Source organism: Pimephales promelas, chromosome 22 (genome assembly GCF_988280905.1).
Source record: "Pimephales promelas chromosome 22, fPimPro1.hap1.1, whole genome shotgun sequence".
NCBI classification, from domain to species: Eukaryota; Metazoa; Chordata; class Actinopteri; order Cypriniformes; family Leuciscidae; genus Pimephales; species Pimephales promelas.
Window position 1 is genome coordinate 17939404 of NC_142790.1, and position 25886 is coordinate 17965289.

Sequence of the window (25886 nt, forward strand, 5' to 3'; positions counted from 1 at the left end):
TGCAAATGTCCACAGGCTTTGTGACAAGTTTGGTGTGCGCATATCCAATCGAATTAATTCTTTTTCATATCTCCTTGTGCTTAAACGGACAAATTCACGCATATTTATCTCAAAATGCCTGCCTTCGCGAGTATAATAGTCGGTTATGGCTTGTGAACGTAAACAGTTAGAGAAAGACAGTGCATTTGAATCAGTATTGGTTCTTTTTTTAATTAATTTCTTATTAATTTCTGTTTACTTTAAAGGGGTCATGGATTGAGAAATCAACTTTTCCTTGAGCTATTGATATATAAAAGGTTATCGTACTATAATAATATCCTGTTTTGGAGCTGAAAACTTCCTGGTAAGTCAAATAAAAGCGTTTATTGACAGCGGGCTCATCAAACGAGGGACCTGCGAATTGGCAGTTCGGAGACGATAGAGAGCAGCGAAACGCGCCTCAACAGAAGAAGTCCAACGCCTACTTCTGTAGCCTTCGCCCACCGATTCATGCACGACATGTAATAGGTAAATAGCATAGGTCTACATGCCTATAATCAACTCTTTTCACGGTTAGTTAACCTTGAGAGATGTAATAGTAAAAACTTGCTAAAGGTTTTTGAGAGAGTTCCACATGTTATACTTAGCTATTCCATATGCAAAGATGTCAGCCAATCACAGCAGTGGGCGTTCACACTAAAGTCTCACAGCAGACACGCCCCTTCAAACAGTGCATTTAAATCAGAGGCTAAAATCAGGCTAGGAAAAATGTTTTTTTTTTTTTTTATGTAAAAATCATACTAACATTATAAGTGCACACCAGGAAAGGTTATGAAATGATAAAACAATGCAGTTCATGACCCCTTTAAAATTTACTCTTGAAAATTCATATTAGTTAGATCGCAGTAACCAGACTATCTGTTTTTTTGCTTCAAAAGTGGTGAAAAGTGTCTATTGAATAGGACCCACTCCTTTATGTTCTGTAAGTTTCTGTTTTCATGGACTTTGTTTGTTTTCATTTGTTACGTGTCCCGCCACTCATCTGTCTCCTTGGTTACCAATCATTATTAGTTCATATGTTTCAGCTGTGTTTAATTATCATTGTTTGTGTTTAGTACTTAAGTTGTTCCCTGCACTGGTCCGGTCACAGTTCTGTTATTCGTGTTTGCTAGCTATCTGTCTGCCTTTGGGAATAGTATTATTAACACTATTGTTGTTTGGAAGCTTCTTCTCCTGTCTTCGTCTGTTCGCCTGCATTGACCGTGACAAAGATATTGCAGTAAAGTTTTTGCTTCCTTCATCTCTATCGAAAGAATTACCATCCAACAAGATACAAGAAAAATACCATTCCAACATCAAATTTACCTCCAGATGTGCGATGGTACTTATGAAAAAACGACAAAAAACAGAATTATACAATCAACGAACAGATGATGCAGTATTTGAAGGGTCAGGTTGATGTTAAATTACTATAAAGACAAATCTGATTAGTTGTGATTAAAAGCAAGCTGCTTGACCCTTAATTATCTGTAATTTGAAAGCAAATTACAGTTTTCTTGCACAATGGATGAATACATTATCCCTCACATCTGTTTAGAAATCCTCCTGTCTGGGTGGTAAGACATTATTTCATGAAACCATTAAAGATACAAATGGGAAAGTCAACATATAAATATCTATCTTGAAATGCAGGGCTTTCAAAAATATTGCTTTTTTCCAATTATTTTTCTCATTTTGTTGTGTAGTGCACCTTGGTGGGTTTTGTGTTCATAGGGGAGAGCGGGGCACAACCTAAAACATATTAAAAAAATATATATATTAAGTTAGATTCAACTTCTTTTTTTACACACACACACAAAAAAACAAATCTCTGCTAAAAATTAACACTTAAAGTTGTTTCCTAGGACATACCATTTTCATACAGTTGCACTGAAAGTTAGAGAAGTACAAATGTTGCAACTTACCTCATTTGTGGGGTTAATTGTAATAGACAGAGGGGTTAGTTGTAACACTTGTGTGTAACACACATAATACAGTATTGTTTTATTTGTATAGTTTGATATTGTCTGTGGATCTGTATAGCTAGATATCCATACATCCATCCCTCATCCAATCATCCTTCTATTATGGATCAATATCATAGATAGAGACATAAAAGGGCTGCACAGTTTTGCAATAAATAAATAAAATTATCAAATATTGTAATTGCAATTGAATTAGATTTGTGTGTGGCAGGCAGCTGCATGTAGAATTATTATTATTATTATTATTAATAACAGTAATAATAATACAAATGAGCTTAAAATCAAAATTGATCAATGCATAGTAAACTAAATTTTAAACATTTTAAATTCCAACATTGTTTGTGAAAGTCCAACAAAGTTAAATGTATAAATAAAAACTCAAACCTCAAATTTTCATTTAATTATCATTGTAACACTGTGCTACAACTAACCCCGCTGTGTATTACATATTTTTAGCCTAGCTAACAGTCGCTAGGAGTTGCTGACATGTTTCAAAACGGTGCTATGTTTTAGAAAACAAGGCAGTGATTAAGGCAATATAAAGTTAGATTTGGAAACGTACACACCCAACTCAGAAACCGAGAAAAAAAAACCCCTAAGATTAAAAAAATGTACTGGCATGTTATCAAAACACTCTTTGTCCAGTACCGTCGCAAAATATTACCAAAACTTTCCACAAATTCATTGGAGACCATCTTCTAGCAGCAAGAGAAAAAGAGCGGAAACACAACCTGCTTGATCCTGACTAACTATGTAAAAAGTCCATGTTACATTTAACCCCGCATTAGGTTGTGCCCCGTGCTCCCCTACTGTATGTCTTTTATTTTAGTCTTCTTTGTACACTTACAGTGTACTTACCTAGAAAGTACTGGCTAATATAAGGTAAGTACTTGGAACAGGGGTAGGTTTAGGGGTAGGTTCAGGGTTAGTACTAGTTATTACCCAGTAATTGTAGTTACTAAAATAAGTACATAGTATTTACATGGGTAACTGGACTGTAAAAGGAAGCGTTACCGATGTTTTTTGTTAAGTTAATAGTGCTGTATCCGAATATGTCTACTTACCTACAACACAGGTTACATAATATCCAATACTCATAAAAAAGGTAGCAAAAAATAGCTACAATAGTTTCTTGTTCCTCACACTTTGTTTTACATTATCAATAAAGCTCCATTACCAGGATTTGCCTCTGATGTGTTCACAACAATGTGGCAACTGAACAAAAACGCTAAGCCATGGAGAGTGAAAGTGTGTAAAATCAATCTAAATATAACAACCAAGTGCAAGTCTCCTGTTCTCACACAGCATCTGCATGCAGATTATAATCCCCATTTGCCATTGAAGTCAAGGAATGAAGAAGGTCAACTCTAGGGAGAGCTGGCAGAAAGCGACAGATCCTGCCCCTAGGGCTGATGCTGCCAGTGGGGATAAAGCCACAGTCTCAGTCTGCTGCACCCGATAATCACGGTCTCAGCCAGTGTTTGTTGAAAGACAGGGCAAGGGAAGAAGGATGGGCTCTGACCTGTCAATGATGGCACACATGTCGAGGCTGACGTTCTCGAAGGCTCCCATCTTTCCCTGCTCCACTGCGGTAAGGTCAGCCAGCTGATCGTCCACCTGAATGAGCTGCATGCAACCCTGGAAGGAGCGCTGGAGGGGAGATGCTCTGGTTCTCAAAAAATAACCTAAACAAACAAAACACAATGGGAAAGATGTTATATGCCAAAAGAAAAATGGTACGACTGTAATAGCATATGTAATATAACCGATTAAGATAACAATTTGTTAACTTGTAACTGTTTCATAACATTCCCATTAAGTTATAAAAACGTTATTTCTGAATGTTCTATGAAGAACATTCAAAACGTCCATTTTTTTAGACATACGTACTTGCTTGGTTATAAGAATGTCATTAGAACGTTAAGAAATAACAATTTTAGGATATACAGGGTGCTGTTAATAATGCCAATAAAATAGACCATCCTATTTCAATTTATTGCAGTAATTCCTCTCTCAACCAGTAGACAATGCTTTGAACACCTGATTATGCATGAAATAAAAGAAAAAAGCCATAAACTGGAAAACCGGCTTAATTTTGAAAAAAAATAAAAAAAAAATAAAAAATAAACCCATGATATAAATTTTTGGTCAAAACGCCCAGCACTACATGTGATGCAAAGCTGAATTTTCAGCATCATTACTCCAGTTACTCCTGGAGACGAATGTATATATATATATATATATTTTTAACGACAGATAGATGCCTTTTTTGTGCTTCAAAATCCAAATCATGCTTTAATTATAGTTGGAGAGTTTCTGCAAGAACTATTTTGCCCTCAAGTGAGACACTTAACCTCATACGGTAGGACTGAGATCTGTGTACTATATTTCTCTGGATAAAAAAGGTCAAACTAAATTTAAAAAGTAAAGTCAGTGAGTGTGATCTATCTAACGGCATATGTGTGAAAGGTAATCTAATGTCATGCATGTAAAAGCTGAACAGAAGGATCATTAACTGGGAAAAACCTATCAAACTAACCTCATTAACCAAGTGATAGCTTTGACACCAAAAAAAGGTCATGTACATTGCAAACAATCAGCCAACTCTGATGCTACTAATGAGATAAAAACACCTAGAAACACTGAACAAAGCCAGATAAGACAGATTTCTCCATATGGAGCGCTGACATTCCTAGGAGAAAATGCACAACCTAGACCCCGAAGATTTGACGAATCCACAGGGTTGGTTACGCTTGTGTTAGAGGTAAACAAAGCTTCCCATTATGCCGATCACAGAAAGGTCTATTGAGATTCACCTTGCGTCCTCCTGACATTAATCTACAAATGAGAGCATCTGGAAGCATCAGTGTTTGCAAGGCACTTGCTTAAAAAAAAAAGAAAATAAGGAAAAAAGAAAAAAAAAGTTCCTCAAGTTTGCTGGGCCATCTGTCTTGTCTGCTTCCTGCACCTGTCCAGGAGTCTATGCCTGAGCAGTCAACAGAGGAGGATGAGGAAGATAGGCTATTGGAAGACACACTGAGGGAAATGTGACTCACTACAGAGGAAAACCGAGAAAAACAAGCATCCGCTGACAAATTAAGGCAGCGCTGCAGTGGCATCTCAATGATTGCTGGGATTTGTGGTGATCTGGGATGCCGCCAGGATCTGTGATCAACAAGGGACGTGGGAAAAAGCAGGCTTTCGTCACCCACGCTTGGATGCGACTTCCCGGTGACTGCTTTTGTCCCATTATGCTGTCGTTATTAATTGAGGAGAGTCACATTTCTGACAAGATAACGCTGTAAAATTACGACTGAGGCCCACAACTCACACTCCTGACAGGGTTTCTGAGTAGCTTCTGCTTGACTGTGTTTACGTGCTGCCGATGATTTTGCCGAGATTGGAGAATAACTACTGTAAGATTAATGAGTGTCTATGGGCTCCATGTATTATTCATGACTGGCAAATGGAATATGGAGGATTCCTGTGGGAAGCCCATGTTGTAAACTTTTATCCTCATCGATGAGCCCAGTGCAGATACAGAGTTAACTGCTTTTGTTTATTCTGCTTTAGATAGTCTATAATGATGTTAATCTGTATCCAGAATTGGTTACACTTCATTTTGATGGCCCCCTTTAGACATTCTGTTGACTATTTAAGTAATATTGCATCTATGTCAACTAACTCTTAATTAAGGTATTAGTTGAGTATTTGACTGGTAGGGTTATGGTTAGACATGTACACTTAAAGTCACTTATAGTCAGAAGAATGTGTGTTGGGGGACCATCACAATAAAGTGTTAGCAGATATTAAGTAGACAGTCTACTACTACTCTAATAAGAGTTAGTTGACATGGAAGTTCAACGTCACTTATAGTCAATGGAATGTCTAAAGGGAACCTTCAAAATAAAGTGTTACCTTCAGATACTACAAAATATTAGTGCAAATGGTGTGTAAAGCAGTAATTTTTCCTAAAGTGACATGAATCAGGATGTCTCGCTCGGAGGGCATTCTTGAATTCACTGTGTTCTCAAGTGAGGGGAAACAACATATTTAAGGTGAACAATATACTGTAATATTCTTAACATGTCCATAAACTGGCCTGAATGGGTCGAACTGGTGAAAACAGATGGGCTAATTACAGAGTAAACAGCTCACCCACTCGGACAACCCCACTTTTGTTGATCAAGTCCAAATCTAAATTAACATGAAATTACTTGAAATGAGCCAGTGAATAATCCAGTTTTCAGTTGTTTGCCAAATCTGTATCATCTTGATCTATGCACCTTTATCAAAGATTGTTGGTCTAAAAGTAGACAACAAAAAAAATAAAATAAAAAATAATAGTAAATTAGATTTACTTAAAGATGCTGAACTTTAACAAGTATAAATTAGTTCTGTAAATGTCAAATGAATATTTTTTTTTTCCATTTTGTAACATTTTACATTCAAGTTAATTTCTTTTAAATTCTTATTTATTTTTTAATCCATATTATGTACACTAGATCGTTAAAAATTATGGGGTCAGAAATATTTTTATTCTGCAAGGGTGAATTAAATTGATCAAAAGTGACAGTAAAAACGTGTATAATGTTACAAATAATAATGAAAAAAATATATATATACTGTATAAAGAAAAATTATATTCATCATCATCAAAAAAAAAAAAAAAAATCCTTTTCCAAAAAAAAAGTTTCCACGTTAAGCAGCATAACTGTTTTCAACATTGATAATAAACAGAAACATTTGAGCAACAAATCAGAATGTTAGAATGATTTCTGAATGATCATGTGACACCGAAGACTGGAGTAATGATGCTGAAAATACAGCTTTGCCAACATTGGGAATAAAAAACATTTTAAAATATATTAAAATAAAAACAGTTTACAATATTACTGTATTTTTGATCAAACATAAGAGAATAGCACAAGAGACTTCTTCCAAAAAATAAAAAAGTACTGACAAACTTTTGAATAGTACTGTAAACCATTACATCCACTACAAGTCATATGTTTCAAAGAAACATTTGAGAGCCCCTGTTTTCCACTCTATTTCAAAGTTATCAAAACAAAAGCTGACCTCCTACAGGTTGATGAGTATTTCAGATGAGTATTTCATCTGAAGCAGAAGAGCTCTACGGTCCTTCTATGTTTAATGCTGTCTTGTATTACAAAATCCAATTTACCTCCATCTCCCATCAGACAGTCATTAATTCAGTGAGGTCTGCCACACATGCGCAGAATCATCCTCTGTAAAATAGGTTTGGGAGACTACATCTAATCAGAGAGGTGTCAGGAGAAAAGCAGTGCCTTTCTTGGAAAAACAGAAGATCTATTCTCCTGGTTCTGTAGACAGCTAAATACATGCGAGACAGTATTTTGGAGACATTGGGGACTGATGGGAGTTTATGTTTGCTAGAATATTCCATCAGGTCTTAAACTATCAAACATGTGCTAAAGCTAATTATGTTTTGTTTGCAGATGAGCATCTGCAAGGCAAAACTGGACCCCATTGACTTTTCATTATTTGGACCCCCAAAAATGTGATTTTTCAAAATATCGTCTGTTATGTTCAACAGAAAAAAAGGAAAGTCATACAGGTTTGGAATGACATGAGGGTGATTAAATGAGTTTTATTTTTGTTTTTTTAGTTTTATTTTAAGTCCTATCATTCAGCTCATCACTGCGTCATCAATCTACGCCTTTGTTATTGTTGGAAACTGCACCTTCTAGTGGTGAAAAATCATATTGTGCCTTTAAAAAATTACATATTCTATAAGTATATAAGTCTACTAAAATTAGCACAGTTAATGTAAAAATGTATTAATCTTTTTCTAATATTATTTTATTTTTTTGTACAGATTTTGTAAAAATGTGTGATTTTTTTTTTTTTCAGAATGGATCAAACTTTTGTTGTGCATAGCAACATAGTGCTGGTGTTGAATGACAAAATGACAAAAGGCCCCATACCCTCCCTTAGCCCCACAGAATATCTGTACTCTACAATATTTATCTATCTCCTGTATTGGATTTGGGCCGTGTACTGTTCTGTACATGCATATCAAAACTCTCTAAATTTTCGTCTGAACAAACACAGATTCTGTGGCAGGGAAATCAAGTAGTTATGTAATTACCATGTGCATCGGGCCAGTCTGTCTATCACTGTAATGAGGATCTGAATCAGCTGTATATCTGTTTCCTGGTTTTATCTTGCACAAACACACATGACTGTCTTTGCTCTTTAGAGTCATTTTCTCATGGCTGCTAAAAGTAATAACCCTCCAGAAGAGGCACAGTGGGCTTACTTTCCAATCTGCACATTGTAAAATACAAACTTTCTATTTTATTTATCAAATTATTTCAAGGTACACTGATATGCTGCTAGAGAACGTGATGATAAAATGTTACCTACATTGAATGGGATGCCAAACAATAGCATAAATAGCCTCACCAGCATAAAGAACATACTACAAAACCTTTTGAACCATTTAAATGGTTTCCTAAACAGAGATAAAGCCCTTTCCTAGATTTAATAAATACATTTATAATGATTTTAAGCTGAGAAGCCATCAAAGTTCTTGCACTAAGCTGACATCTGAGAAGCCAACACAGATAAACAAGAATCAATCCGTGCATATAGGGCTGACAGACCTAAGGGGGATTGTTTTGCTCTTGCAGTCTGCAACACGTGCATGTGTGTTCACACTGATGAAATGCATTACATCAGCCTGAGTGAGGTGAATGGGAATATATGAACAGGAATCAAAATTATCTTTTTATTCGCTGCCTCAAGAAACCTAATTTGTTCGCCCTTTTTGTGTGTAGCTGACCTCGCCATAGCTCAGTCTGATCAGAGCCCAGCTTTTGATGATTTAACCATATTAAATTTAATGTGCCTAGGTCCATGCTCTACAATTAGCTTCCATGCATAAACAGCCTCAATTACCTGTGTTCATGAATTTGGCAGAAAAAAAAAACCTAAAAAACAAGTGTGTTCATTTAAATTGCTCATTTAATGCTTGTGTCTTCTTCCTTGTTTCTCCTTGTTTTATAATAGTCAACTGATTAAATAATAACTTAGCTTTATAATGACCCTTCATCAGCTGGCAATGGAGCAACATTTCTGTTGGGCCAAACACATTGAGAATCAACAAAGCTGCCAACGCTCAATTTGCTACACCAATCATTTAAAGGAAAGCCCTTTTTAGCTACGAGATTTTAGTTTAATAATTGAATTGCTCAATATTAGTGCAGAACATCTGCACACACTAATGGATAACGCAGGTTTTTTTTTTTTTTACAGGATAGTGCTAAGACCTGCAAAAGCAAAAATGCACTAATTATTGTATACATTCTATAAATAGGTTATGAAAACTGTTCATCCCAAATACTTAAAGGGTTAGTTCACCCAAAAATGAAAATTAAGTCATTAATTACTCACCCCCATGCTGTACCAACCCCGTAAGACCTTCATTCATCTTTGGAAGACCAAGAGAGGTGGATCACTGCTACATAGGCTGCCCAAGGGATCGAAACTTGACGGCCCAGAAAGTCAATGAAGAAAATGTTTAAACATTCCATGTGACTACAGTGGCTCAAGCATAAGTTTATCAAGCGACGAGAATACTTTTTGTGCGAAAAAACCAACAAAAATAACGACTTTATTCAACTATTCCTTTTCTTCCTTGTTGGCCTGAAATGAGACTTCCTTAGATTTCCACGACGCATGCGCGAGAATTGCGATCTCCTTCAACTACTTCAGTTCAGTTCTCGCGCATGCGTCGTGGAAATCTCTTGAACTCTCGTCTCAGGCCTACAAGGAAGAAAAGGAATAGTCGAATAAAGTCATTATTTTTGTTAGTTTTTTCGCACAAAAAGTACTCTCATCGCTTGATAAACTTATACTTGAGCCACTGTAGTCACAAAAATATTTAAACATTTTCTTCATTGACTTTCTGGGCCGTCAAGTTTCGATCCCTTAGGCAGCCTATGTGGCAGTGATCCACCTCTCAAACTTAATAAAAAAAAATCTTCATTTGTCTTCCGAAGACGAACGAAGGTCTTACGGGGTGAGTAATTATTTTTAGTAAATCATTTTTGGGTGAACTAACCCTTTAAGTTGATTCCTCTTACAGGTTTCAATCTGTGTTTTACAGTCATTCCCAATGTTAACGTTCTTTGGCATATTCATATCCTGCCATATGGACAATCTTTCTAAGCTCAAAAAAGATCCAATCAGCAGTAAACAAATCAGACAGTCCAGACACATCTTTCTACAATAATAGTGATGGATGGAGAAGCATGATTGATAATTATAGTCGGTGTTCAGGTGAACCAACAAGAACCAAGGGAGAACTGAAGCTTTTTGATTTCATTTTAGAAGCTGTCATGTGTAAATGTGCTGCTGCGCCGTGCCAGACCTAGAGCGGAGGGACCGCAGTTCTTACTTCTTAGCTGTTTCTGAAGATGTGCGAGTCTGATAAAGCTATCAGCCATGCAATCCCTCAGCCTCTATAGACAGGCAGGTTGATAGCTCCAGACATTGCCGTCTATCTCAGCTGCAGGTTTTCCTTTGCATTCTTGCCTCTCTGAGCCGCTGTACATGTTCTTATCTCTGACTTCCTGCCAATGGTCCGATCGGACAGATGGCTGGCTGAAGAGGGCACCGGTGTGGGTTAATGTCCATCAGAGAGGAGAAATTACGTGGGTGTGGGTGGCACATGCAACTTTTGATCAAAAATTTAAAAAACCCTAATGGCAAAAGATAAAGATTGAAGGTCACATCCACCTCCCACTCCATCAAAGGAGATTTGGTGGGACGTCCTTTCGAACAAAATCAGACCAAAACGAGGGTTATTTAGTGTTCGTTATGGGAGTTCAAAACAGCTTGCTAAAGTGGACTTTTCAGATGGTAAACACTTTTAAACTACTATTGGTCCATGGTGATTATGTAACAGTTAGGTGTGCTCTGAAGCTCCTCCTTCTTTGATGTGGAAATCTCTCGATTAATTTTTTCTGTTCAGTCTGTCGAGGTCAGATGTGAGTCACTTTATAGTATAAACTAAACCTAATTTTAATTGAAAGAGTCACTGACGCTGTTTAATACTGTAAAGATGCTTATGCAAAGGAGGTGCATGTGAAACGCCTTGTAAGAAATACTTTTCCTTTTCAGGAAAAGTATCGAAAAAGTATCGAAATCACAATTTTGGAGTTGGTATCGGTATCGAAGCAATAATTTTGGTATCGTGACAACACTAATGTATTGTATAAAGTGCTATATGAATATAATAACTTGACTGTACTTTGTATATCAGATTCCTTTATCCAACATCTTTGGACCGAGAGAAATCATGAAAACTGATGCTTCCAAAAGCTATAGAAATTCTTGATTTTCTAGTTTGCCTAGCAAACTTTTTTAATGGCATTGCCAACAAGTTTAGATAGACAAGCTTTGGCTCGCATTTGACATTTATCTCAGTTGCATTGTGAGGCCCAATCCTTTTCCTAGAAGATGCAGTTAAGACTTGAAGTGAATTTTAAATAAGTGATATGTGTGATGAATTTTTTATTCATTCTTACATCAAAACTGTACTGACATTTTGGCTTAACACTCTGAGAGTTTAAAGACAATGAAAGATATTCACGCTAATCTGGGCAGCCAATTATTTCTTCTTTTAAGCAGACCATCCCTATGTTAATGTTCTTTCGTTTTCCAATTAAACAAGGTTAAACATAAAAGCATATCAGCACATATGTCCATCCTGATTTATTTAAAGGGTTGTCTTTATGCATGCATAGTGAAACAAGTTCTCAAAATCCTTTCTAGTGCTGGTCTCTCAGCAGAAACAAATTCAAAGGCCTTTGTAAATCAGTGTCAGCGCCCAATACACCAGGGAGAGTGAGAAGATCTGAAGATCTATTCTTATGGTACTTTGGCATTCTCAGTATTGGTGTCTGTAAATTTCTGAACTTGCCTCCAAAGTGGTACGTGCTTCCTGTTGTGATCTGGATAGGCGAGTTGGTTCTCACAGCCGATGCTTCATCCCCATCAATGGTCAGCAAAGCAAAGTTCTCTTTGGCCAGGAAACGAACATCATGCCATTCTCCATCATTTAGTCCAGAACCTGGGAAAAAGATGAACAAATATAAATTAAAAAAACAAAACAATATTGCAACCTTTTCACTGTTACACACCATGATTGCAAACATCTTATTGTTTTTTAACCTAATTATCAATTATGTCAGATAATTATATTGACAGATAATGTCAATTATCTGATATTTTAAGTGACTTATTAATCCAGTTATGAGAGTTTTTCCCAATGATATAATCTCCTGTTTGATTTTTTTTTTTTCTGGTACATTGGTCATGCCAGAGTTTTACAGTTTTACTGTATTTTTGATCAAACAAATCCAGTCTTAGTGAGCTCAAGAGATCTTTCAAAAACATTAAACAAATCGAATCGAGTACAACCGCTTAACTTTTAAACGGAAGTGTATATATTATATGAAACAATAATAATAAAAGATAATACAAAACTTCTTAATGACGTCTTTTTTTTCAGAAGTCTTTTAATAAATATATTTTTTCCTTCAATATGATATCAGGGTAGTTGTATTACATTGACATTACCTCCACTTGACTTTATGTCCACTAAAAACATAATAAATAAGATGAACATGCTCATTATTGCAGCGCTGTATTCAGGTCATTGTGTGTTTGAATTGCATTTCGAATAATACAAAAAAGAGTGCATAACAACATTGACCCAAATATATACAGTGAATAGTATTTTTACTTCTGGAATCTGACTGCTGAACTCAATAGGCTAATGAGAATAACAAGCCTCAGAGTCTCCATTGATGGTGGATTCAAGGGCGGGTTCAGGTTCACAAACCCATAGCAGCTGCTGATTTGACAGCTCTGATTGATAAATCATAGAGGTGTTATTTACTCTGATGCCATCGTGAAGGGCAAAAGTCATCAGAACATAATAACCAGGTTGATGCTAGCTTAGAGGAATGAATTCTTTGCCACCATTAATCATGCACTGCTGGAAAGACATTACCTCATTGGAGGTCCCCAGTGGCCAGTTTACCTCTATCTGTCACACACCACAAAACACTGAACAACTGTTCTCTCCTTTCTGAGAGCTCTGACTCTCGGGCACAGTCCACTTGGTGCGAACAAGGCCAAAGTACCTTACACGCCATTACCTCTGATAAATTTGTCTCTCAGAAGTTGCTGGTGATATAAAGGGAGAGCGCTTTCTGCCATTTACTTGTATGTTGTACATCAGTTCCTCTCAAACTCTGTACATTTTGTGCTTGCGTAGGTGTATGAAGTGGACGGTGTAGCAGACAGCTGGACATGCCTGTCACGAGTGGCTCAGTGGGACAGGTGGACAAACAGATGGCTTTTGTGTACATGATAAATTATGTTAAGTGCCGTAATATGACAACACCACATCAAATGAGTGTCAGTGACGTCTGAGAGTTCGGTGCACAAACCTGACGAGAATATGGTGTTGGTGTGCCCTGAAGAAAAATACAGCATAGTTAAGATGGTTTAGCTCTTATAACCAGTAAAACAAGTGGGTAACCAGCATAAGGTATGCTATAAGTAGCTGGTTAAATTTGTCCCAGTAACAGACTAGCCTTGGCAAATTAAAACTAGCCCAAAACTAGTCTAAAAGCTTTTTTTTAATTTTTTTTTTTCAACAGGGAATTGCAGTTAACTGTTAATTGCAATTAAAGATTGGCGATGCAGGTTAAAACAATAAACCGCTAACCATTCGTGTATACAGGCAGGAGCCATCTTTGGAAAACAGTCTCGACAAGTCGAAGGCCGTTCATACAGTTCAGCTCACTTAGCACGTCGTTCGTGGTTTGACTAGTCGAGACTGTTTTGCAAAGATGGTCTGTATACACAAAGTGGACTGTCTTAATAAAATATCTTCTTAATAAACGGTCTGTACACTTACAAAGTTTTCAATGCTTCGTTTTGCATTTAGGAACCCTCATTATGTTACTGTGTTAGTGTGGGGCTACTTTGAGCCTTGTTAGTGGTATAAACTAGCGATTTCTTTTTAATTATTAAATGATTATCATGAAAACAAATCTCAGAGAATGGTTAACTAGTACCAATGTGTTATTAGACCAAAGGTTCATTTTGCACCGGAGTTCTCCTTTAAGGTGTCCTTGTCACAGTGTAATTACACATTTACGTACTGAGTAATATTAACTAACATACTTACTATAGGGTTAGGGTTAGGATTAAGTTTGGTTTAGGGTTAGTTTAATGTAATTATGCATGATTTATAGTTATTGCCATAGTAGTTAGTGTTATGTGAAATAAAGACACTGTAAAATAATGTGTTACCCTTTTTTATATAGGGAAAAAGCATAAAATATACTCCTGGTAATTAATTACGCATAACAATCTCTCCGATCACCAACACAAGTGTTTGTGTAATTTGAATAATGAACGTTCTGATTGAATGGTTTACTAATGAGAGGAACCTTAATGCTGTGAGCCTTCTCTATCATTCATGCAGTTATTTAAAACTCTCACTGGATATTGTGTATGAAATTTTTTTTTAATTATTTATTTTACATGATATGCATCTGTGTTACGCATATTTTTGGGTAAAAAGTTATTTTACACAAGCTTCTTTGTTACTCATCTAAAAAACAAAAACAAAAGCTTCATTGCATGGTTGCGTTGCAAAAAATGACGTTAAACTTAGTCGCTAACAGATAAAATAGTATTTTAAAGTTATTTATTAATAAATATTTCATTGCAGTGTTCATAACTTAATAAAAATGTATCCAATTCTGAAAGGTTGGTACAACATTGCAATCATTGTAAGGAGTTTTATTTTATTTTATTTTTTAAAAAAATACAAGTTTCCTGAAAAAAAAAAAAAAAATTCAATCATTTAATGAAAAAAAAATGCGATTTCAATTTACTCACAATGTCCACGAATGCCATCCACAACAAATAACAACAACTAAAAAAACAACAACAATGTTTTACAAAAAATCCCTCATACTACACTCAGATGTGGTCTAATTAGGTCAGAAAGGTGGATTGATGTAGACCTTCAGTATCACTGCGATCGGCCTTTTGCAATTTACCTAATTACACTAATGTACATTGGTGTGAAAGGGCAGCATCACTGCATGTCCCTGTGAAAGACCCTGTGGTCTTTACCCATCGTCACAGATTAATTAAGACAGGAGGAAACCCTCTGTTAACACAAAGTGGGTCCCTTGAACTCTGACGGATCAACCTACAGTCATTACTTTTCTACCTGCTTAATCAACTTTCCCATGATGACCTTCAGCTCATCAGGATCACACACGTTTAGTCTCTCTCTTATAACGAACTCCATTGACAGAATAATAGCATCTCACAGACAACACCTCCCAAACAGATTTTGATATATGTCCCCTGGGTTCCTGTCGCACAAAACCATTAAAGTGTGAATGACATTTGAAGGACTCAGCGCCCTTTAAGAAGCAGGTGCATCTTCATATGGGGTTCAAAGGTAGGGATGCAATTACAGCAATGCACAGCCTCCAGCTCTATTTGTCATCATGGTAAGTCTGATATTTGAGCATGTGGGTCTGGATAAGAATGCAAAAGGCTCAAGCCAAGAAGCCCCAGATGCAATAATGTCATCAAAAAGGATTGCTGGGAAAGTTTGCGCTTCCTCACTACTTAGAGGTTCACAGACACCAATCCATGATTAATGTTAGGCTTTGCCAGGAAAGAGAGCTCTTGGGAGGGCAAGAACTTCAAGCTTCTGCTTTTCCATAAATATGTTTTTTGATACCAGAGTGTCTGAAATTGTTTTAAAAGCCCCTTTTTTAAACATTAAAAGAGAGAGAAGCACTGAAATATGTATCAGGCCTCCTCTGTCCATCCGACTGGAGAATATTAATGATTTATCCAAGGGAGGTCTTGGTTATGAGACCCATTCTGATTTTCTACAAATGTCACAGGTAAAAATTTTGAGAGAATGAATTGTGCAGGAATTTTGCACGAGTAGTTTTAAATTCACTGACGGACTTATGCAAATCAGGTAATGGCAAAAAGCACAATGAGCCTTGTGAATAAGGCACATTATATTAAGCTGAAATTACATAAAATTGGAGGCCTGTTTGCACTGATAATAAAGACACCGGAAATGTCTCACATTTTGGACCGGGTTAAACTGCTTTATGGGTGTGGTTAATCAGACAGCTTTCACACAAATATGAGCCTGCTGTTTAGCTTTGATGTTCTATGTAAACCAATCTTCAGCGTATGACCCTTCGGAAATCATCCTGATATCGGAAACCATGATACATATTTTTCAGGATTCTTTGATGAATAGAAAGTTCAAAAGAACTTAATATATTTGAAGTATAAATCTTTTGTAACACTATAAATTACTGAAACTTTTAATCAATGTACACTCTAAAAAATGCTGGGTTGTTTTAACCCAATTTTGGGTAAAATATGGACAAACCCAGCCATTGGGTTAAATATGTAATTTAAAAATGTAACCCAATGGCTGGGTTTGTCCATATTTTACCCAAAATTGGGTTAAAACAACCCACCATTTTTTAGAGTGTATTGCATCCGTGCTGAATAAAAGTATTCATTTCTTTAAAAAAAAAAAAATGTGGATGGCAGTGAGTGCAATAGCATTTAAAAATTATAATAAGATGTCTAAAATAAGTTTCAAAATTAGATTATTTTGTTTTAAATTAGTTACTGACTAAAAAAAAGAACTTTATTGAAGCAATAAAATAACTTTACCAGCAAGAGGGTATACATTCGTTTTTGACAACGCATCAGCTATTTTGAGTGAAAAACTACTGATATTTGCCTAAGCACTGTTTAAGACCACATCCTGTTTAATTCATACCTCTAGGTTGACCTGGCACAAAGCTACAGTTTGCTTTGTATCTTGACTTTGACCTGTTGCATGGTCCATTTCTTGAGGCACAGCCTGTGGGCTCCAGGGAACAGAGCTCAGACTCACCATTACTGTTTGCAGAGGCTTTCGTGAGTGACGTAAAATACACACTGATGGCCTTCACACATTCATCCATGCAGAATCAGAAATATTGCCAGCTATTCTGGGATATAATCACTGGATGTGTTCCTTTAACTGCTGTAAACAGACCAAAGGAGAGATCTTATAAATAATACATATAGGCCTGTATTTATAAAATCATTTACTTAAATATTTCCATATCATGTACGGACGTCCCGTGTGACGACACGCCATTTAGCGCATTATACCAAAAGCTGATCTTGTATTTTATTTGAGCCAACAGTCTCAATGACAGTTTATCATACTACAGTGACAGTCAGTGTCATAGTTACAAGTATAAAAAAAGTATATACACATATTATTTCGTTTTTCTTGGATCAAACTAGATTCAACAAATTCATTTTAAGATACAGTACACTTAATCTTGTTGGTAATTTAGTTTTGTGTTTTCCCTGTAAACTCAGTTTAAAAATGATTACAGGTAGGCCTACTATAATTTGATGATAAAAATACATTGGTCAACCTTTGCGGTGATGATTGAAAAATTCGTACCGGCTGGAGTCCAAATCAAAGAGTTGCTGACCCATCCGGACTCGTACCGATAACCTTGCTCTGCTTTTGTATGCTTTTAATGAAGCTCTGTGTAGCGTGATGGGAAGTGAATAAGGTAGCTGTAAATGTCACCGAATTCAATGTCAGGAAGTTTATCTACACATTTATTGCCTGTAAATAGAACTTGTAGTGCTAATTCCTTTATCTTCCTCTTGTATTGGCCATTTCTTTTTGTGATGCTAATAATAAGTGTGATGACATGAAGGGTTAGCTGATGTCTGATGTGCTAATAATAGATAGTGGTGGATGAAAAAAAATCAATTCTGTTCAGTATTGAGATATTTTGCGCATGCTATTATATCAATACTGTAGCGCAAAGTATTGCAATATTTAGGCTAATTATAAAATAATTATACGTATAATTAAAGCTGCAAGCAGTGATGAAAAGGGCCCTCGCACCCGTGCCGGCGGTTTTAGGAAAACAGAGCACGGTGGGCAGTATGTAATGATAATAAATATAGGAGGACTATGTCAGAGGATTTGTATTTGCACACTTCCTGCTACCAGCAGGTGGCGCTATCACTATAACCAAATATGAGCATGGTCATGTATTCAGGACAGGACTCTTATCAAACATGTGAAGTTTGGGGTAGATCGGACATTGTATGCCTGAGTTACTGCAGGCTGTCTGTGGTTGGCTAGCAACATCGGAACTGCAAGCAATATTGAACTATATGACATATTCATGCACAAATCAAGGGTACACCCGCCAAGGGTACACCCTTCGACGAAAACTCAAGATCTTCGCAATTTAACGTCGCAAAGGCCTTAAGATTACACTCACCAAATTTGAAGAGGATCAGATCAAAACTGTAGGAGGAGTTTGTTAAAGTACGACATCAGGAAATTACGAAAAATACACAAAATCTAGGAGTTCAAAAAAGTTGTGTTTAGTGCTATGCTCCAAGAGACTTTTTTATAGGTATTGGATCATTACATGTATGTACCAAATTTCATACGTGTACATGAAACGTAGAGGCAAATGTGGGGCCAATAATTTACAGAATTTGCCCCACCAAATTTTTAAAACCATATCACACGTACATTTTCACCACACCACGGAAGCGTGTGCAAAGTTTCATGAGTTTTCGAGCATGTTTAGGCCCTCTAAAAAGCAATTCTTTTAAGAGAAGAACAATAATAATAAACAGAGCAAAAACAATAGGGTCCTCTAACCATCGGTGCTCGGGCCCTAAATATTATTTATAATATAAATAATAATATATACAGTATTACCCACCGCAATGGATCTATTATTATGGGTGGCCCACCCCAAATAATAGATCCATTACTACTGAGTAGCTGATGGATGTATTCCCTCAAAATGCCTGACACGCGGCTAGGGGTCACGTGACTGGGAGATCCCTATAGACAATTTTCAACTTTATCAATCAACATAAAATAGAAAAGAAAAAAAAGTAACTATCAAATAACTGATGGATAGACATAAAATGAGTGAAAAGGAATGTGTAGATGTCAAAGACTGTGTGGAGCTACGTCAAGAACACTGGATATTTCAGCAGAAGCCTGAGGGATGAATCTGATATTCTCTGCTCACAGTCACCTCCACAGACATATCACATTGATTTTTGAAGCTATCACTACCCCGAAGGGGACTGGAAAACTAGAGAGGGAACTCAGTTTATTTCTGAAACTGACTGATAAAATTTGACCAAGGCACAGGCTCTGAAATAGACAAACCTCCTGTTTTTCCTCTGGAAAATGGACATGGTTAAGCCAAGTTCATGGGTCAAAGCTTTGAGATTTTCAAAGCTGTTTTTTTCCCCTCATCTTGGCAAAAAGATGGCCTGAAGAGTTTAACTAGACACAAGCTATAAAACAGAGGGCACTGTTACAGACACTATCAGAGTGAGAACAGCTAAGATAACAGATATCACACAGACATTATTAAAAATGGGCAAAGTCATGGACATAAGATCTGATCTTACTGTAAATTATGGATGAGCTAAAGAGAATAGCTGTGTTTCAATAGCAACGCCTATGCACCCTGATCATCATGGAATCAAATTGACTTATCATTTGGAATAGATGTTTTCAAGAAATTTTAATGACAATCAACTCCAATTATGACCATCTCTGTATGCGTCACGACGTGGGTTGTGTCTTGTTCCTTGTTCTAGTCTGTTGTGATTCCCTGTTTGCCATGTGTTTTGTTAATTGTCTGATCATTGTTCACATGTGTTTCTGATTAGTCACGCCCCCTTGTTATCTTGTTTAGCTTGTTTGCCTGTGTATTTATGCATCTGTTCTTCAATTGTTGTTTGTCGGTCATTGTTGCCTGTAGTCGAGTTATATATATGTTTCTATACAGCTTCCAGACGCTCTCAACGTAAAGATTTGCGTGCTTGTGATTTAGCTCCGCCCACACGGCACACCTCCACCTGCTCATTTTTTTTCCGGAAAGACTTGGCCCAGCCTATCTTTCTTTTATAAATATTATAAAACTAAAGACTTTTTGGAGATATGAAGAATGCAATACTACTCTATAGCTATTCAAGATTAACTGAAACTGGGTTTTGGAAAAGGAGAAAATGGCTCTCTGTGTTGAAAAAGGCGGCACGAGACATCTGTTCATTTTGGCTGAAGAGGAAGGAAAGCAACCATGAAAGAGTAGTTTGAAAGCAAAGAAACTGAACGATTCAGTGCAGCTTTTGAGGCCCACTGTGAATAAACATCCCTGATAGATCAGTGAATTATTGCACAACATCCATCACTAACGTGGAATTCACACAGAGCATGAGAGTACAGGAAATTAACATCATGTCCTCCATACACAACGTAAGGAATGGCTGCATGATTCATGCCGCATATAAACAAACTCCGTGATGATGATGTACAAGGTTTTCTATTTGACACATTTCTTCTTTTACTTTGGCCACTTGATTTCCTTTTCTGCTCTGAAACTAATTAAAGTCGACTTTCATGGATCTTCACTGATGAATAAAAGCATACTCTGCACTAAAACACGCAGTTCTCTAAACAAAAATTGAAAAGGCAATGAAAGAGCAGAAGGTTGTGAAGAAAACACAAAAAAGGTAAAAGGTGGCATAATAAAAAAGCATTTTTATTTTTAATATTTTTGCTCTCAAATTTGGTAAATGCTTAAGATGCAAAAAACTTTTCAACCAATGAGTTACATACAACGTCAACAATGACATTTAAGTCTTTCCTTTGGTCCACATGATTTTGTTTTTCATGTTTTTGAAAGTTTCTTATGCTCACAAAAGATTGAGCATTTATTTGCTCAAAAAACAGTAATATTGTAAAAAGTTTTTACAATTTAAAATAGCCGTTTCATATTGAATATATTTTAAAATAATTCCTGTGATACAAAGTCTCTTTGTTTTTTAATAAATTCATCATAAATATAACATGATATACTGATTTAGTGTTCAAGAAACATGATTTTGCTGATTTTTTTGGGGAAAATATCATTAGAATTGTGAAATATGATAAAATATGAGCTGAGAATTCAATCTTGCTAAAATCTGAAAGCATAATACATAATAAAAGCATAATGAAAGCAAAATAGCCCAAATATTTGATAAAACAACATAAAAGATGCAGGGGATGTGTGGTGCAATTCTCTGCCATTTCACTGTTGTAATAAATAGCAAGTAATAAACCCAAATGTCCATTCACCTTAACTTTCTTGGTAGAGCTGAAAGTTCAATATTGAATAGGAATACACTGCCATAATGGAGATCCCCCCAGGGAATCATAGGGCAAACACTATACCTTACTATGATTATAATGTTATATTGTCCCAGTTTATGAGCTTGCTAAATTGCCTTCCGTCTGGATTGAAAAGGCTCTCAAATTACCTCGGCGGGGCAAATATTAAAGACCAAAGCACAGAGTCAACTCAAATTCATAAGCGCTAGAGGGCTTCATAAATTTCAAAGAAAACAGATTCGCTTAAACAAGCAGGATCAATATATGATAGAATACTAGTGCGAGAGGAAAGAAGGGAGGCAATTGACAGTTCTTTCAGTCTTCTGAAATCACATACCTTGAAGGTATCAGACTTTGGCTGCAGCCACAGAAAGAGCCACAGCTGAATGCATATAAGGAGCAAAGCCAATACCACCGTGCATGACAATCTGAAGGTTTTTTTTTTTTTTTTTCTTCAGAATTGTCCCATTAACACAATGGAACAGGTCTGTGGTCGGTGTGATTCATCAAACTGTCAGCTACATGACTTGTCAGTGTTGTTCTTATAGCCTTACGTACATTTCATGAGTGGAAAATCGCTGGCAATTTTCAGTCGTTCTGTCAATTTCGGTTGTAATTGAACATGCAGCAAAGCGCAGAATACCTATTAGTTTTGCTTAGAGAATATAATGGCCCAAACTATTAAAAGGAGAACAAATGTGTAAGGAACCCTATTTTAAATCACGCCACACCACAAACACACTAGTTCCTAACGCTAAAGATTTAATATCCATTTCCTGACAGTATCATTATAATGATTAAAAATTTTACTGTAAACAGCAAAATTTGACTAACTCTAACCTGGAAAACAAACAAAAGCAAACAAATTTTCACTGGATTCCTCATGCTTAATTGAAGAACATCTCAAAAGCTGCATCATTCTCTTGACAACTGCATTCTTGATTACCATGGCAACAACCTTGCTCTAACATCACCTAATTATAACTAATTATCTGTTACTAAAGGGAAGCAATCAGGACTCACCATTGGCTCCCGAAAGATGATGATTAAATGCTGAAAAACACTAAGAAACTTACCAGCACAAGATGTCTTTATGATTATGATAATTCTCATTTGAACAAAAAATGGGGGTTTATTGGTTCTCTAAGGCTGTTAATGAGAATTTTCAATTCTAAAAAACATGTCAGATATGTTTTTGCATGAATCATCTTGGAAAATGTAGATTCAGTGGGGAGGTTTTAATCCCTAACATTCTACTATTCCCATCTATTACAAGTCGATTCGCCACACTGAGTCATTCATGTCAATTAACTTAACGTGTCAGCCATTAATCTTCAGTGCTTAAAGAAAAAGATGATGAAAACTCAATGCATTTAAATCAGTAGTTTGAAAATGCACCGAACTGGTGAAATGAGAAGTAAAAGTAAGAAGATGGCAATTACACAAGTGTCCCCTCTGGAATTTGACTTAACTGCGGCCTATTAGCAAGACTACCCTGGTTTACGGCACTATCAGACTCGTCATCCACATTTCCAAAGGAAATTTGCAGCTCAAGACAAGCAGGTCCGTTCCCTTTAACCTGGACAAGAAAAGAACGGAGTTCTTCTTTTAATTTGTCAAGGTAATATTACGATTCTCTGCAGATGGAGGAAAAAGTCAAAGATCTTAAAACTACTCTCAATTTGTATTCTAAAAGGCATACCCCATGTCAGATTAACAAGAAAAGCAACCACACATACCAACCTGTCCAAGTTATATTGGCAAATATATTAGGGGTTAGATTATGGAAACTTAATGAATTTGATTGACTTTAATTGAAAATGAAGATCACGTGTGGTAGAGTCATATGATTTATTAATATTCAATGGAAAATAAATAAATAATTCAAAAATATGAATAGATCATATATATATATATATGATCTATTAATCAACAAATGGGTTCACTAATGGTTACCTTAGTACTGCTCTGTAGTACAGAAGAATAAGTGACACCCCATATCAATTCTTCCACTGAGTAAAGACCACAATTGATTGAGTAAATCCAATAACATGGTGAAGTTTGAAACAGGATCGAAATTTCAGATCCTGTAGACCTATTAGATTAGGTCAAACCAGAACATTAATCTCACAGCTGTCACTGATCACTTACTATGCATGGAACTTCATCAAGTTATTACCTGACTCTTCCATGCTGTAGTTCAATGTGGAGTCAATTTGCTTTTCTTAAAAGAGATAAAGGATTCCATAGAGGCGGAGCCCAATTAGCCTTGAGGTTAACAATGCAAGAATAACTATCCTTTCTCCTAATGGCCTATTAGCACAGGAGTTTGGCGAGTGTGTCCAGAATGCCTATAGATGTCTTTGGACTAATGCTCTTCTATAGACAGACAAAGACACATCTTATGTCAACAAAAAAAGACAATGTCATTAACATGAAGGCTAGACTCTTTAAAATCTCAACTGTTTCTTCCAGACAGTGATGAGATTTCGATATGAACTCGTCTGAAATATAAAAGCATGTCTCAACCAATTCTTCCAAGACCAAATGACAAACATAAGAGACAACGTTTATACCTACATACAATTTACCTTATTTTATACAGTACTTTAATAATTTACATCAACAGTGTCCAACCAAGTCTATCTATTTACATATCCATCTATCCATCCGTCCATCTGTCAGTCCGTCTATCTATCTGTCCATATATCTGTCCGTCTGTCTGTATAATCAATTCATGATTTGTTTAACATCCAAAACCAAGCTCTCTTATAACTCCACTCCTGCATCCTTCCATCACTGTCAAAGAGACAACAATCTACTAGCGGTGCTTGTCCACCCTGATATGGAACAGCCTTTGTTTTAACAATCCTGTTGATGCAATGTAGTCCTGTTTTTTTTTTCTCATTCCTGTTTCACTCAAAAATGTATAGAATTAAATGAATTGTGTATGCAAATTCACGCTGACTTTAAACTATAAAGGACAAACCTGCGCATTAAAGTTTAACTCTGAGACATGATGCAACTTTACCATAGCTACAACTGGTGATAGTTTTTAAACATGCAAAATTGAAACATTAAGAAATGCATCGACTAGGTGCTACTTTGCGAGAAAAACAACAGTTAAAAAAAATGTTGCTGATGAAACCTTATGAGATCTCTATGTAACAGCCATTGCGCCTGTGTGGGGGAAGAATGTCAGCTCACCTGATGCAATGTCCACCCGCATGTTCTTCTGCTGGGTGACGTTAATGTGTGCTGTGACTTTTCCCTCGTTTAGAGCCAATTCCAGCATTCCATCTGCCAAGGAGCTGAACAGGAGCAGGCCGCTGGGGTTCCAGGAACGGAACTGGAATCCCACAGACACCATATTGTGGTCCCTCCTCCCCGGCAGCTGCAGAAAACTTGTGCCATTGAAGAAGACGGGGAACGTGTGAGTGTCCACGCAGGAGAACGTCAGGTTGCGCTGAAAATAAGGCAGGATACAAAACAATCACTTAAAAGCCATTTATGTTGTTTAGAGTGTAGACGGTAAGATGTAATTTGTCAAACATCTGTTTTCTTTATAGCATGCAACAAACATGATATCACTACTTAAAAATAAATCAGGTCTCCCAACATGGCCAAGATAGTTATGCAAGTCCATTTTGAGGCTTTTAGAAGTTTTGGACCTTTTTAAACCATGTAGGACCAGCAAATAACCTTAGATCAGCTGTTTTTCCAGCAAAAATATACTGTATGTCTCTTTTCAACAGCAAATTCAACACAACACACTGTATAATATTAGTATTTCTCAAATGCAACATCTTTAATACACTTACAAGGCTGCAAAATAAAGTGACTGGAAAATAAATCTGGGTCTGAAATGGTTGAGGACCTTTCATGTGGAACATGGGCTTAAAGAAAGATCTCTCAAAGTGCTGCTACAGCATGTTCACAACCATGCCTTCGATTTCTGAACCTTAAGCTGGAAAAGGGGTGCATGGAAACAACGACGAGGGCTTTTATTCATAACTCTCCAACTCTACGTCCTTCTAAATGGTAATTTGGAGGCACCGAATGCACGTTAGCCTCATTTCAAATATAGAGAACTTAATCAGTCTCATCACAATGAAATAGAAAAGTGCACTCATCCTTTCTCAGCGCTTCATAAGAGAAACTCCACCCATGCGATGTTTCATCAACCTTGAATATAATCCTTCAGACATGAATAATAATTTAGAGCCTGTCTATGGTGGACACATGTTATATTTGGAGGAGGAGAACTGTGTTATTTATACGCTATTAAATGAATAGTTCAATCAAAAATGAAAATTATGACTTCCTTAGGTATTTTGGAAAATATATCAGTGGTTTTTGTCCATACAATGAAATTCAATAGGGTCCAATGACGTTCATTGACTTTTTGTGCAGAGAAAGAAAGTCATACAGGTTTGGAACGACATTGGGGTGAGTAAACGATGACAATTTTTATTTTAGGTTTAATTTTTGCCTCCTAAAATACAGTATAAGCATGATTGGTT

The 25886-nt window shown here is 36.4% G+C and overlaps 1 protein-coding gene across 2 annotated transcripts in view; it reads right to left on the bottom strand.

Annotated features, from left to right (window-relative positions):
• Positions 1–25886, bottom strand: part of cntnap2a (contactin associated protein 2a) — a 349787-nt gene that overhangs the window by 130106 nt on the left and 193795 nt on the right. For both annotated transcript variants that reach the window (XM_039666809.2, XM_089125914.1), the window contains 3 exons: positions 24571–24829; positions 11977–12126; positions 3526–3688 (listed from right to left, as the gene is read on the bottom strand). In XM_039666809.2, the coding sequence (XP_039522743.2) occupies positions 3526–3688; positions 11977–12126; positions 24571–24829 (572 nt within the window). The remainder of the gene's footprint in view (positions 1–3525; positions 3689–11976; positions 12127–24570; positions 24830–25886) is intronic.